Source organism: Mya arenaria, chromosome 9, assembly GCF_026914265.1.
Source record: "Mya arenaria isolate MELC-2E11 chromosome 9, ASM2691426v1".
NCBI classification, from domain to species: domain Eukaryota; kingdom Metazoa; phylum Mollusca; class Bivalvia; order Myida; family Myidae; genus Mya; species Mya arenaria.
Genome location: NC_069130.1, coordinates 15,236,364 through 15,251,775, shown reverse-complemented (window position 1 = coordinate 15,251,775; position 15,412 = coordinate 15,236,364). Strand labels below are relative to the sequence as shown.

Here is a 15,412-nt window from a genome sequence, read left to right as displayed (position 1 = left end):
TGTTGCAAAATGGTATTCTACTAGAATCTTGGCTTGTTGGTGTTATACTACCGATCTATAAAAATAGATTGTGTTCAAGTGTTATGATATGGTTCACACAAAGATAATCTCGAAGTACACACATAGTTATAATAAAACGACACGCATCACATATTACCTTATAATCACGCTAAATTTATGCTTAAGTTTGTTATTTAATTTTATGATCGCACTTGTTCATTCGATTAATTTAAGGTCCGAAAGTACATGTATAGTACGTCACGTGATCATATGCGACTACATATCGGTTACCTGTTTCCGCTATCGTTAAATTTGAAAATCTTGATATGTCAAAGAAACATGATTAAAGATACTCTATGATATACAATGTGTTATGATATGCGTTTTGATTTCATACGTTTTTTTATAAAAGTAGCATTTAATAAATGTTTTATGGAATTCTTTATAAATTTGATAATTTGATTTGATATTTTAAAAGCTACATTCTCGTTACCATTCAACTAACAAACCATTATAACTCTTTAAGTTTTTGACTGTGTGTTGTTTTGGTGTGTTTTTTATTCTACTTGACACGTGATGGTGGTGTTACTAGTTTATACTCCGGGACCCGACGTGAGGACGTGAGCACATTGAAGGGTCCAAGAGTGACAGTTCAACCACCGCACACCTATCCTGGGCGGTGAAGGTGCCTTCACCTGTGCAAGGAACTGACAACTTCTGTACATGCCAGGGACAGTGGTACGGATGATCGTATAAAGGATTGCATAACCAATCACAACAGAAGTGACCTGGTCCGCCCGGGAATCGAACCTTTGTTGTCCGGTTAACAGTCCAACGCTCTACCGACTGAGCTAACCGGGCGGACACCTGACACGTGAATGTTTCCTTTTTTGATACATATACATGTCATCAAACTCTTGTTGCATGTTATTTTCTATATTTCATGGAATATATATATATATGTGTGTGTGTGTGCGTGTGTGCGTGTGTGCGTGTGTGTGTACATTGACAAATATTAATGTCTGTCCGTCTATTGTCATTATATGTACGATTGCGGTAAATAGAATAAATATTCCCGTGAAACTTAGGCATTGTGCCATATGTACCGTTGCTACTGACAACAATGTCTGCAATGTACAACAGACATTTGAAAGTATGTATTTATGATCTTTTAGGGAGTAAAACATACATCCTTTGTGATGTGTTTTGTCTGTCGACAAGATAACTATGTTTGAGAGAAAAAATGCCCCAGAATACCTCATGAACAATTGTGAGTTCTTGGTGAAATCGTTTCTAACAAGAAAGGTATTCAAAAAATAATGAAAATAAGTGGATTGAATTCATTTTCTGGTTACGAAAATGCAAATATCTTTCTTAAATTTGCTGCAATCACCATAAAACCTCAAGACATTGTTGAGTGGGTATTACTGTGTTGACAAAAAAACATATTCATTTTGTATAAAGACTTTTCCGGATAATATGAATGCTTTTTTATTATAAATCTGATATAATCTTCCCTCGTAAAATTTGCTCAACTCCTTATGGCAGATGCACATGTGGGAACGGATATATGTATTATGATTTCTAGATATTGAACCTTAATACTAAATAAATAAAACAAAAAACAAAACAATTAAACATTGATTTTTTGTGGTCTTTCAAATGACGTTTGGACTGTAGAAAGGCCCTTAATCTCCCGTTACGGGAACAATTGACCACTCCTTTGAGAGCAATAAACTGAACTAATGGAAATATCTTCAGCTTAATAGACGCATATCTGTGACAGCACGTTCAGGCCATATCTTTAATTTGATTTTAAGACCAACAATGACACATACTAATGGGAAATAATCAAATACAAATATTCACAAGGGCATCAAATGATCTGTCGTGAATACCGTTTAATGCCGGCATTGTTAAGGTCAGTGTTTGCAGTCACCCTAAAACAAACCATTGACGAAGTTTTCTTGTGTTTGATGGTGGAACTTTGGCAGACGATTATCTGTGTATTTTTACATCGCACTCTTGCTCCGACTTCATCTTTTGACATGTGGTTTGATCTCTGAGTTCTTGAGTGTATTTAATAAGTCAATATCATTGTTTTTTATTATGTATTGCCTTCAAAAGTTGTTGCTGTTTCCGAATTGGCTAATATGTTTTATTTACACGTATCGAAAAATAATGGGGTAAGTTTGGACGGTTGAAGACCGGTTTTACCCCCCTCCCCCCTCCCTCCTCCCTAGGGCTTGCTATGTAATTCTTAGATAATTGCAATTAACTAAAAATTACATCCGTGGTACCCATTATAATATCATTATTGTTCTGGGGCCGTATTACATAAGCACCTTTGTGAATATTTTCAACTAAGTGAGATTTTCGTATTTTTTTACTTTTCATCTATTCATATGCATATATTGTTAAAATCAATTTCTTGTTTATTTCCATTTTTTTGGTGTACAAAGATTGTTCTTTTTCTCAAACTCAAATTATAAAAAAAATACGAAGGTGAAAATTGTTACTAATATGCTTATTGAATACAATCACTTTCATCTTTTTGTGGTTTAGCACTTATAGGAATGACGTCACCATTACGTCATATGTACTTCCGTTGTGTGGAAAATTCTCAATAAAAAAAATGTTGGTATGATTGATAGACATGTTTTCACATGCTCAATACACTGTAAATCAAAAATATCATTATTCCTGAAACTTTTATACCTTAAGTATCTATTCTTGCTTGATTTATCATTAAGAGTAGAGATTAAAGCATAAACCGCTGCCCTGTAGTTAAAAGGTCATTTTGGAAGAACTGTCATGGCGGACGGTGCAATTTTTAGAGTTTGTTTTTCAAGTGGAGTGATTTTTCTTAGGAATAACTTGACCCCCCTTTTTTATTGGCTTAAAATGTAATTTAAAGCTTGAACTTTAAGAATATATGTGGTTATCATAGCCTGCATTCGCTGGAAATGCCTTTAAATGTTGTCTAAAAATTATAATTTTACATTAAATTATATAGGGAATAACAATGGTGATGTGTAACCTATAAACTGGCTTCCCCCCCCCCCCCCCCAAATTGAATTCTTACTTAGTTGTCACAGACAGTGGCAAGGTCCGGGTATCCCAACAATTACCTACAACGATGTTGTAATCGTCATTTGGGTGAGTTTTTCTGGCTTGTTACGTAGTGTGTGAACTTCAGTATTTTCCTTACCTTAATCAGAGTGTCTTTAAATGCGCATTATACAGGTTGATGCAAATTATAAGTTGTAGTTTTTTTACTTTTGATTAATACATTATCGTGTTTACCTCTTTTGACTTTAACGCTCATAACACAAAAGGTTTGATTTGGTTACAGAATAAACTATTACCGAGACTTTGGCGCTTTTTACTTGGAAATTTGTAGCCACGTAGATATCATTTCAAAAAAAACTTTTAAAATAACTACTGTTTTTTTATCTGAACTTATACTAACTCCAGATTTCCTCCATCTTCTGATGTCGTCGGGTAATGCATTGCTGGTAAAACGCAAATAATACGCTAGTTGTACGGTAAAAACACGTTCAAAAAGTTACAACAGACAAACATTTTATACGTCGGAATACGTCAATATGTGTTGCAGATAAGTCTGTTATAGGTCAGATATAGGTTAGAAGTAAGTTACTCATAGGTTAATAATTCGTAAACTGTATGGTACGACATTTATGTCAACGTATCGTGACGTTTGAGTAACCTACCTTTAACGTATTAAACGTATGTCAAGCGTATGTCTTAGTATGACTAGCGTTTTTTAAACATACGAAGGGGATGTCATACATAATAATTTATTTCGGCCACTGCGCACAACAACGAATGTTTACTTATACCAGCGTGTTTTAACGTATTCACCTTATACCAAACATCTTCCTGAGTATGCCAACAAACGTGTTCGTGAAAATAAACATACAGTAGAAACCCGTTAGCTCGATATAGCTTGGCTCGATTTCCTCGTCGGCTCGAACATGATGTAAAGGACCGGTATTGTTTAACTCAGTGTAGGCATTCCCGCTTGGCTCGATATTTGCGAGGCTCAAAGTATTTCGGCCGGTACCTTGGATATCGAGCCAAAGGGTTTCGACTGTAAGTCGGTTTAAGTTACTGCTATACGTTATAGTGTGACTGCTCCACAACGTTAAGTTCAATTATGTCAACACCTCCTAGGACTGGCTGTCGTGGTTTACTTTTTTCAAGGTTTGCAAAGTATTGAAATGTTGGCAAAAGAACGATGTTTGATAGCTTAGGCGAGAGTATTAGGAATTTGACAAAATAAAACTACAAAATGATGAATGGTTTTCCAAATAAATATAAATTATCAAAAACCCTCCTTCGATTGTGATCGAATCGAAAAGTAAACTGGCACAACTCAAAATTGCATTTGTTTCCATCTCCTTCGACGGTTTTTCTTTTCATAAATGTCCGATTAACGATTAATCAAAATACACTGCCTTATTTCCAATGGAGATGTAGTAAAACACCAACAGCATATCTTACACAACAGCTCAGAAAACATCTGTCAAGTACACCTCTTTGTTCTTGGCAATAAACTAGGAAACTTAGGCCTTGTATCGATTAAAAATAATTAAACCCAGGCCAAAAATGGTTTGATTAGTGCTATATCCTTTTCAAAAACAGGTAGGGTAGGTAGGCATTTATTGTTAATTATTTTTATTTATTTTTTATCATTAATCTTTAGTTACGGTACTAAATGTATTATTTAGAACCATCAATAAGTCATAAACCTTGTCACAAAAGGAACCGAACAAAATAGTTCCAACGTCAATTTTTTTAAATATATAATATCACAACTTTTTGTCATTAGGTATTTGAATTTACTGAAAATAGATTGTGCCATAAGTTAACATCAGAATGTTGGAACACTGAAAACAATTTGCTGTGTAACGCCCGAATGCAAAATCAAGGACAGTCATGAAAACGTGTTTCTGATATCAGCTGCTTTGAGGTAAAATGTTAAAATCACAATAGTTTAGTCTGTTTCTAAAAATAGTTGACAGTGTTCACATGTTGTCAAGAGTTCGAAGTTGACGCATGGATATGCGCGGGAAACTGTAGTGGGCAGACGGCCATGTGTTGTTGAAACGCCTGGCGGAATTCGTCCCTTTCCTTTCGTACCTGCGCCAGTTCGTACTTTAACTCCGTCTGAATGCTTTCTAGTCGATGACACTCCTGAAGGCATCGGGAAAGGAATATATTTAGGTATAAGGAAATCAATTCAATTACTAGTATGTTTTGTTTTAATTACATGAACATTTTGATAAAATTAAATGTTATATGTTTCGGTCCATTTTTCGGACGCGACGATGTTTACTAAAAATTGACTTTGTTCACAATTAGCAAGCAATCGATAAAAACAGAATGCAAAATAATTATAAAGTTACACTCAGTACCATGCACGTCAATCTTAGTAACACGCGTGTCCTGATAAGCAGACAATGAAAACTAAATCGACTCGACACACCTCTAATTTTGATTAATATATATCAAGGATTGTTTTGGTTTTCCATGCGTGAACATATCACCTTAAGGTGATTTTCAACAAATACAAAAACCACTCCTGCTTATAGGGTTTTATTCTTAAGACTGCACTCTCACAGACTGACCGTTTCTACTTTTCTTTTTGTTTTTAGGTTCAACGCCTTCAAATCAATAATATCATATAACTCACAACAGAACAGATCTCAATTGTTTGGAAAACTGCCGAAAACACCAAGACAAAAACCAGTTGTCCAATCGGTCAATCTGTGACAGTACAGCTTTCAAGCATTCCGATAATACAGGAAAAAAATCAAATAAAAAACAACAACTGAATGTTTGTCACGTAAGGATACTTTTCTGTTTGAATTATGTTGCTACTTTAAATATTGTGTTGTTTAGGTCATAAGTTTAAGAAGCAGTACCTTGAGGTCTGTGACGCTACATTCAAAGCAATAGTAATGCGAAACAAAATTAACATTCATAAGTCAAGGTTTTATTGTAAGTTATTCCAAATATTTATAAATTCTAAAAAGAAAATGGATTTTTCGTTTTTCAAATTTACCTTCTGCAAAGTTTGGGCTCGGTCTTTTTGTTTGTCCCGGAAGCGACACGCGGCCATTCTGTTCTGCACGCGCCGCGCCGTTTGACCACACGCTCTGCCTCTTCCGGTGTAAGCTGTAACAACATTCGGGTGGGTTAAAGAGAAGGCATTTTTTTATTGGGTGGAACTTTTTTGTCATGATTATTTATATATGACAATGTATAATAAAAGTCCAAATACTTGTACTACGGGATTAGTTGTGTGTTTTATGATTTTTGATATGGCAAAAACCTCAGGGAAAAGGAGATTTCCAAAATTAACGTCTAATTATTAAGACTATGTACACTAATTGAATAGCCAATAAGGAATGTATGAACCAGTGGTGGTTATTTTGCTCCAACTGACATACGGAAATTAGTTGAAATACATACCACATCTTCCGGTGGGGGGCTAAATTCCACTTTCAATTCCTGCTTTCCCTCTTTTAACCGTTTTGTCTGAATGGAATATTTTAGTTCCTCTTTTATAAACGGTGTAAATCCGTTTTCTAGAAGCTCGCGTCGCATGACGTCATCAACGTCATCACTTCCGTAATCTGACACAATAATGTCAGCGGTAGAACTTGTATTTGTATATCCATATGCACCTTTAAAATTTACAATTGCGTATTTCCCGACATTTTTGGCAGAACTTGCACCAGATCTAATGTCACTTGCGTTTATTGTGCTGCAATGTCCAACATTATCTGACGTTGAATAGTCAGTAAATCCATCAGAATTGCCAAATAAGCAGCTAACAACGGTTGGTACCACTGACGGATCAACTTGTGCGTGTTTTTCTTCCTCCATGGTAATGTCAATGTTTAATCTGGAATTCTGACGTTTATACTGCATCGTTGAGCTTTAAATAGCTGTAAATTTAGACATGAGAAATGTTCTTGCTGACCTAATGCGTCATATTGCGTATTTTCGAAAATATGCTTTTAGAAACGAAAAATGTTTCATCATCATCATCATCATCATCATCATCATCATCATCATCACCACCATCATCATCATCATTATTATCATCATCATGAGTAGCAGCAGCAACAGTAACAACAGTAGCATTAGCATTAGCAGTAGCAGTAGCAGTAGTAGTAATAGTAGTAGTAACAGTAGTAGTATATACAAGACAATAATGATAAAATTAAACATCTTTATTTTTGGAAAAAGTGGAGACGCTTATATACTTTTATATACGATACTTTTATATACGATAGTTCTGATATACTGGGTTCCCAATTCATATAATCCAGGCTTAGTAAAAGGTTCCCAAGTAAAGTAATTATCGCTTTTTTCTATATTTACTTCGTTCAGTGGCGTAGCTAGTCCTAAAATACTTGTAGGTCCGATGGTTCTATGTGAGTTTTGGGATAAGATCCCCCCTACACACACACACACAAGATTTCTTTCTAAATTAGAAGCAAAGTGTTGCAATTTCGGAGCGTTCCGTGAGAAAAAAAGGCACAATTACATCCATTTTATATGCACACTACACATACTGAATTATATATGCAAAGGATACAATTAAATCAAGCCAGAAATGGAACCGAACAAAAAAACCAACGTCAATTGTTTTAAAGCATACAATATCACAGTTTTTTGTCATTTATTATGTGCTTTTACTGAAAATAGATTGTGTCATGAGTTTACATCAATATGTTGGAACACTGGAAACAATTTGCTGTGTAACGCCCTAATACAATTTCAAAGACAGTCATGAAAACGTGTTTCTGTTATCAGCTGTCGTGAGGTAAATTGTTGACATCACGATAGTTCAGTCTGTTTCTAAAAATAGTTTTCAGTGTTCACATGTTGTCAAGAGTTCGAATTTGACGCGATGAAAAGCGCGGGAAACTGTAGCGGGCAGACGGCCTTGTGTTGATCAAACGCATGGCGGTATTCGTCCCTTTCCTTTCGTACCTGCGCCAGTTCGTACCTCAACTCTGTCTGAATGCTTTCTAGTCGATGACACTCCTGAAGGTATCGGGAAATGAGCATATTTAGATATAAGGAAATCGATTAATAATATGAATGTGTATTGTTTTAATTACATGAACATTTTGATCAAATCAAATGTTATATTTTTCAGTCCATTTTTCGGACGCGACGAGGTTTACTAAAAACTAACTTGGGACATGATTAAAAAGCAATCGATAAAATCAGAATACAATATTATAAAGTTATACTCAGTACCATGCACGTCACTTTTAGTAACACGCATATCCTGATAAGCATGAAAACTATATGTACTCGACACACCTCTGATTTTGATATTTATCTATCAAGGATTGTTTTGGTTTTCCAGTGAACATATCACTTTAACATGATTTTTAACAAATACACCACTCCTGCTTCTTTGGTTTTATTCTTAAGACTGCACTCTCACAGATTGACTGTTTCTACTTTTCTTTTTGATGTTGGGATCAATGCCTTCAAATCAGTCATCTTATATAACTCACAACAGAACAGATCTCAATTGTTTGGAAAACTGCCGAAAACACCAAGACAAAAACCAGTTGTCCAATCGGTCAATCTGTGACAGTACAGCTTTCAAGCATTCCGATAATACAGGAAAAAAATCAAATAAAAAACAACAACTGAATATTTGTCACGTAAGGATACTTTTCTGTTTGAATTATGTTGCTACTTTAAATATTGTGTTGTTTAGATCATAAGTTTAAGAAGCAGTACCTTGAGGTCTGTGACGCTACATTCAAAGCAATAGTAATGCGAAACAAAATTAACATTCATAAGTCAAGGTTTTATTGTAAGTTATTCCAAATATTTATAAATTCTAAAAAGAAAATGGATTTTTCGTTTTTCAAATTTACCTTCTGCAAAGTTTGGGCTCGGTCTTTTTGTTTGTCCCGGAAGCGACACGCGGCCATTCTGTTCTGCACGCGCCGCGCCGTTTGACCACACGCTCTGCCTCTTCCGGTGTAAGCTGTAACAACATTCGGGTGGGTTAAAGAGAAGGCATTTTTTTATTGGGTGGAACTTTTTTGTCATGATTATTTATATATGACAATGTATAATAAAAGTCCAAATACTTGTACTACGGGATTAGTTGTGTGTTTTATGATTTTTGATATGGCAAAAACCTCAGGGAAAAGGAGATTTCCAAAATTAACGTCTAATTATTAAGACTATGTACACTAATTGAATAGCCAATAAGGAATGTATGAACCAGTGGTGGTTATTTTGCTCCAACTGACATACGGAAATTAGTTGAAATACATACCACATCTTCCGGTGGGGGGCTAAATTCCACTTTCAATTCCTGCTTTCCCTCTTTTAACCGTTTTGTCTGAATGGAATATTTTAGTTCCTCTTTTATAAACGGTGTAAATCCGTTTTCTAGAAGCTCGCGTCGCATGACGTCATCAACGTCATCACTTCCGTAATCTGACACAATAATGTCAGCGGTAGAACTTGTATTTGTATATCCATATGCACCTTTAAAATTTACAATTGCGTATTTCCCGACATTTTTGGCAGAACTTGCACCAGATCTAATGTCACTTGCGTTTATTGTGCTGCAATGTCCAACATTATCTGACGTTGAATAGTCAGTAAATCCATCAGAATTGCCAAATAAGCAGCTAACAACGGTTGGTACCACTGACGGATCAACTTGTGCGTGTTTTTCTTCCTCCATGGTAATGTCAATGTTTAATCTGGAATTCTGACGTTTATACTGCATCGTTGAGCTTTAAATAGCTGTAAATTTAGACATGAGAAATGTTCTTGCTGACCTAATGCGTCATATTGCGTATTTTCGAAAATATGCTTTTAGAAACGAAAAATGTTTCATCATCATCATCATCATCATCATCATCATCATCATCATCATCATCACCACCATCATCATCATCATTATTATCATCATCATGAGTAGCAGCAGCAACAGTAACAACAGTAGCATTAGCATTAGCAGTAGCAGTAGCAGTAGTAGTAATAGTAGTAGTAACAGTAGTAGTATATACAAGACAATAATGATAAAATTAAACATCTTTATTTTTGGAAAAAGTGGAGACGCTTATATACTTTTATATACGATACTTTTATATACGATAGTTCTGATATACTGGGTTCCCAATTCATATAATCCAGGCTTAGTAAAAGGTTCCCAAGTAAAGTAATTATCGCTTTTTTCTATATTTACTTCGTTCAGTGGCGTAGCTAGTCCTAAAATACTTGTAGGTCCGATGGTTCTATGTGAGTTTTGGGATAAGATCCCCCCTACACACACACACACAAGATTTCTTTCTAAATTAGAAGCAAAGTGTTGCAATTTCGGAGCGTTCCGTGAGAAAAAAAGGCACAATTACATCCATTTTATATGCACACTACACATACTGAATTATATATGCAAAGGTTACAATTAAATCAAGCCAGAAATGGAACCGAACAAAAAATCCAACGTCAATTGTTTTAAAGCATACAATATCACAGTTTTTTTTGTCATTTATTATGTGCTTTTACTGAAAATAGATTGTGTCATGAGTTTACATCAATATGTTGGAACACTGGAAACAATTTGCTGTGTAACGCCCTAATACAATTTCAAGGACAGTCATGAAAACGTGTTTCTGTTATCAGCTGTCGTGAGGTAAATTGTTGACATCACGATAGTTCAGTCTGTTTCTAAAAATAGTTTTCAGTGTTCACATGTTGTCAAGAGTTCGAATTTGACGCGATGAAAAGCGCGGGAAACTGTAGCGGGCAGACGGCCTTGTGTTGATCAAACGCATGGCGGTATTCGTCCCTTTCCTTTCGTACCTGCGCCAGTTCGTACCTCAACTCTGTCTGAATGCTTTCTAGTCGATGACACTCCTGAAGGTATCGGGAAATGAGCATATTTAGATATAAGGAAATCGATTAATAATATGAATGTGTATTGTTTTAATTACATGAACATTTTGATCAAATCAAATGTTATATTTTTCAGTCCATTTTTCGGACGCGACGAGGTTTACTAAAAACTAACTTGGGACATGATTAAAAAGCAATCGATAAAATCAGAATACAATATTATAAAGTTATACTCAGTACCATGCACGTCACTTTTAGTAACACGCATATCCTGATAAGCATGAAAACTATATGTACTCGACACACCTCTGATTTTGATATTTATCTATCAAGGATTGTTTTGGTTTTCCAGTGAACATATCACTTTAACATGATTTTTAACAAATACACCACTCCTGCTTCTTTGGTTTTATTCTTAAGACTGCACTCTCACAGATTGACTGTTTCTACTTTTCTTTTTGATGTTGGGATCAATGCCTTCAAATCAGTCATCTTATATAACTCACAACAGAACAGATCTCAATTGTTTGGAAAACTGCCGAAAACACCAAGACAAAAACCAGTTGTCCAATCGGTCAATCTGTGACAGTACAGCTTTCAAGCATTCCGATAATACAGAAAAAAAAATCAAATAAAAAACAACAACTGAATATTTGTCACGTAAGGATACTTTTCTGTTTGAATTATGTTGCTACTTTAATTATTGTGTTGTTTAGATCATAAGTTTAAGAAGCAGTACCTCGGGGTCAGTGACGCTACATTCAAAACAGAAGTAATGCGAAATAAAATTAACATTCATAAGTCAAAGTTTTATTGTATGTTATTCCAAATATTAATGTTTTTATTCTAAAAAGATAATGATTTTATCGTTTTTCAAATTTACCTTTTGCAAAGTGTGGGCTCTGTCTTTTTGTTTGTCCCGGAAGCGGCGCGCGGCCATTCTGTTCTGCACGCGCCGTTTTACCACCCGCTCTTCCTCTTCCGGTGTAAGCTGTAACAACATCCGGGTGAGTTAAAGAGAAGGCATTCTTTTATTGGGTGGAACTTTTTTGTCATGATTATGTATATATGACAATATACAATCAAAGTCCAAATACTTGTACTACGGGATTAGTTGTGTGTTTCATGATTTTTGATGTGGCAAAAATCTCAGGGAAAAGTAGATTTCCAAAAATAACGTCTGGTTATTAAGACTGTGTACAATAATTGAATCCCAAATAATGAATGTATGAACCAGTGGTGGTTATTTTGCTCCAACTGACATATGGAAATTATTTGAAATACATACCACATCTTCCGAGGGAGGGCTAAATTCCACTTTCAATTCCTGCTTTCCCTCCTTCAACCGTTTCGTCTGAATGGAATATTTCAGTTCCTCTTTTATAAACGGCATTAATCCGTTTTCTAGAAGCTCGCGTCGCGAGACGTCATCGACGTCATCATTGCCGTAATCTGACACAATGACGTCAGAGTTATAACGTGTATTTGTATATCCACATGCACCATTAGAATTCACAATTGCGTATTTCTCGACACTTTTCACAGAACTTGCATCAGATCTAATGTCGTTTGCGTTTATTGTGCTGCAATGTCCAACATTATTTGACGTTGAATAGTCAGTGTTTTCATCTGACTCCGAATTATCAGTAAATCCATCAGAATTGTCAAATAATCCGCTCACAACCGTTGGTACCATTGACGGAACAACTTTTGCGTGTTTTTCTTCCTCCATTATAGTGTAAACATTTATTCTGGTATTCTGACGTCTAAACTGCATCGTTAAGCTTCAAGATAGCTTTAAATTTAGACATGAGAAATGGTCTTGCTGACCTAATGCGTCAAATTGCGTATTTATGAAAAATGCCTTTAAGACACGAAGCGCTTCTTTGTTTCGTTTTCATTCAAGAAAAGCAGTAGTAGTAGTAGTAGTAGTAGTAGTAGTAGTAGTAATAGTAGTAGTAGTAGTAGTAGTAGTAGTAGTAGTAGTAGTAGTAGTAGTAGTAGTAGTAGTAGTAGTAGTAGTAGTAGTAGTAGTATTGTCCTAATCAGTATTAGTATCAGTAGCAGCAGCAGCAGCAGCAGCAGCAGCAGCAGCAGCAGCAGCAGCAGCAGCAGCAGTAGTAGTAGTAGTAGTAGTAGTAGTAGTAGTAGTAGTAGTAGTAGTAGTAGTAGTAGTAGTAGTAGTAGGAAATAGTAGTAGTATTATTGTCCTAATAAGTAGCAGTAGCAGCAGCAGCAGCAGCAGCAGCAGCAGCAGCAGCAGCAGCAGTAGTAGTAGTAGTGGTAGTGGTGGTGGTGGTGGTGGTGGTGGTAGTAGTAGTAGTAGTAGTAGTAGTAGTAGTAGTAGTAGTAGTAGTAGTAGTAGTAGTAGTAGTAGTAGTAGTAGTAGTAGTAGTAGAAGTAGTGGTTGTAGTAGTAGTATTAGCGTTTCTTTATTTGGAAAATTATATATATACGATACTGTTCATTTACTGGGTTCCCAATACATATGTTCCGAAATAAGTAAAATATTCCATATTTATGAGTAATAATCACTTGTCTTAGACTGTATACTTCGTTGAAGATAAGACGAGTACCTATTTCACAAGTGTGTGTAATACTCTACTTAAAGTCAATTTCGTTATGACTTAAAATAAATGGGATCATGAAAGATGGGTTATGGGACAAAACTCAAATATTTATATTATCCTGATACATGCTGGAGTTATTTACCTTAAATTTGAAATATTACCTGACATGGGCGATGAGAGCAAATAATTTTCCATATGAACTTTGGGATGCACAAAACATACCATATAATTTATTCTATTTTAAGTAAGTACTTTTTGTGGAAAAAAAATCTTCTTTTGATTAAAAGAAGTAATTTTTAACGCAACTTTGATCCCATACGATCGTATTGTATAGCTACACCTATACGTTCACAGCGTGTAGCTACAGGTATAAGTTCACGTTCACAGCGTGTAGCTACAGGTATAAGTTCACGTACACGTCGTGTAGCTACAGGTATAAGTTCACGTTCACAGCGTGTAGCTTCAGGTATAAGTTCACGTACACGTCGTGTAGCTACAGGTATAAGTTCACGTTCACAGCGTGCAGCTTCAGGTATAAGTTCACGTACACCGTCGTGTAGCTACAGGTATAAGTTCACGTACACGGCGCGTAGCTACAGGTACATGTTCACGTACACGGCATGTAGCTACAGGTATATGTTCACATACACGGCGTGTGACTTCAGGTATTAGTTCACGTACACGGCGTGTAGCTACAGGTATAAGTTCACGTACACGGCGTGAAACTACAGGTATAAGTTAAGTATACGCCGTGTAGCTACAGATATAAGTTCACGTACACGGCGTGTAGCTACAGGTATACGTTCACGTACACGGCGTGTAGCTTCAGGTATAAGTTCACGTACATGGCGTGTAGCTACAGGTATAAGTTCACGTACACGGTGTGTAGCTACATGTATAAGTTCACGTACGCGGCGTGTTGCTACAGGTTTAGAGTTCTCGTACATGGCGTGTAGCTACAGGTATAAATAAGTTCACGTATACGGCGTGAAGCTACAGGTATATGTTCATAAACACGTCGTGTAGCTACAGGTATAAGTTCACGTACACGGCGTGTAGCTAAAGGTATATGTTCACGTACACGGCGTGTGACTACCGGTATAAATTCACGTACGAGGCGTGTTGCTACAGGTATATGTTCACGTACAAGGCGTGTAGCTACAGGTATAAGTTTACGTACACGGTGTGTAGCTACAGGTATAAGTTCACGTACACGGCGTGTAGCTACAGGTATAAGTTCACGTACACGGCATGTAGCTACAGGAATAAGTTCACGTCCACGGCATGCGGCTACAGGTACAATTTCAAGTCAACGGCATGTAGTTACAGGAATAAGTTCACGTCCACGGCATGCAGTTACAGGTACAATTTCACGTCAACGCCGTGTAGCTACATGTACAATTTCACGTACACGCCGTGTAGCTACATATACAATTTCATGTACATGGCGTGTAGCTACAGGTAAAGGTTCACGTACACGGCCGGTGATTACCGGTATAAGTTCACGTACACGGCGTGTAGCTACAGGTATAAGTTCACGTACTTGGCGTGTAGATACAGGTATAAGTTCACGTACTTGGCGTGTAGATACAGGAATAAGTTCACGTACACGGCCGGTGACTACCGGTATAAGTTCATGTACACGGCCGGTGACTAACGGTATAAGTTCAGGTACACGGTGTGTAGCTACAGGTATGAGTTCACCTACACGGCGTGTGACTACAGGTATAAGTTAACGTACACGTCGTGTAGGTATAGGTATTAGTTCACGTACACGGCGTGTAGCTACAAGTATAAGTTAACGTACACGTCGTGTAGCTATAGGTATTAGTTCACGTACACGGCGTGTAGCTACAGGTATATGTTCACGTACACGTCGTGTAGCTATAGGTATTAGTTCAAGTACACGGCGT

General features: G+C 36.4%; 2 protein-coding genes and 1 long non-coding RNA gene across 3 annotated transcripts; all 3 read right to left on the bottom strand.

The window, feature by feature from the left end:
* Positions 1–4,944: 4,944 nt before the first annotated feature.
* LOC128245789 (uncharacterized) lies at positions 4,945–6,963 on the bottom strand. The gene is made up of 3 exons (XM_052964019.1): positions 6,480–6,963; positions 6,092–6,204; positions 4,945–5,220 (listed from the first exon to the last, which is right to left on the bottom strand). The coding sequence occupies exons 1-3, from the start codon at positions 6,961–6,963 to the stop codon at positions 5,062–5,064; spliced, it is 756 nt and encodes a 251-aa protein (XP_052819979.1). The 3' UTR covers positions 4,945–5,061.
* Positions 6,964–7,911: 948 nt separating this feature from the next.
* On the bottom strand, positions 7,912–9,418 carry LOC128246675 (uncharacterized). Its single transcript, XR_008263325.1, has 3 exons — positions 9,356–9,418; positions 8,946–9,058; positions 7,912–8,088 (listed from the first exon to the last, which is right to left on the bottom strand). It is a non-coding gene; the product is annotated as an uncharacterized LOC128246675 (long non-coding RNA).
* A 1,355-nt stretch (positions 9,419–10,773) lies between these two features.
* On the bottom strand, positions 10,774–12,661 carry LOC128245788 (uncharacterized). Its single transcript, XM_052964017.1, has 3 exons — positions 12,218–12,661; positions 11,813–11,920; positions 10,774–10,950 (listed from the first exon to the last, which is right to left on the bottom strand). The coding sequence occupies exons 1-3, from the start codon at positions 12,659–12,661 to the stop codon at positions 10,792–10,794; spliced, it is 711 nt and encodes a 236-aa protein (XP_052819977.1). The 3' UTR covers positions 10,774–10,791.
* Positions 12,662–15,412: the final 2,751 nt, after the last annotated feature.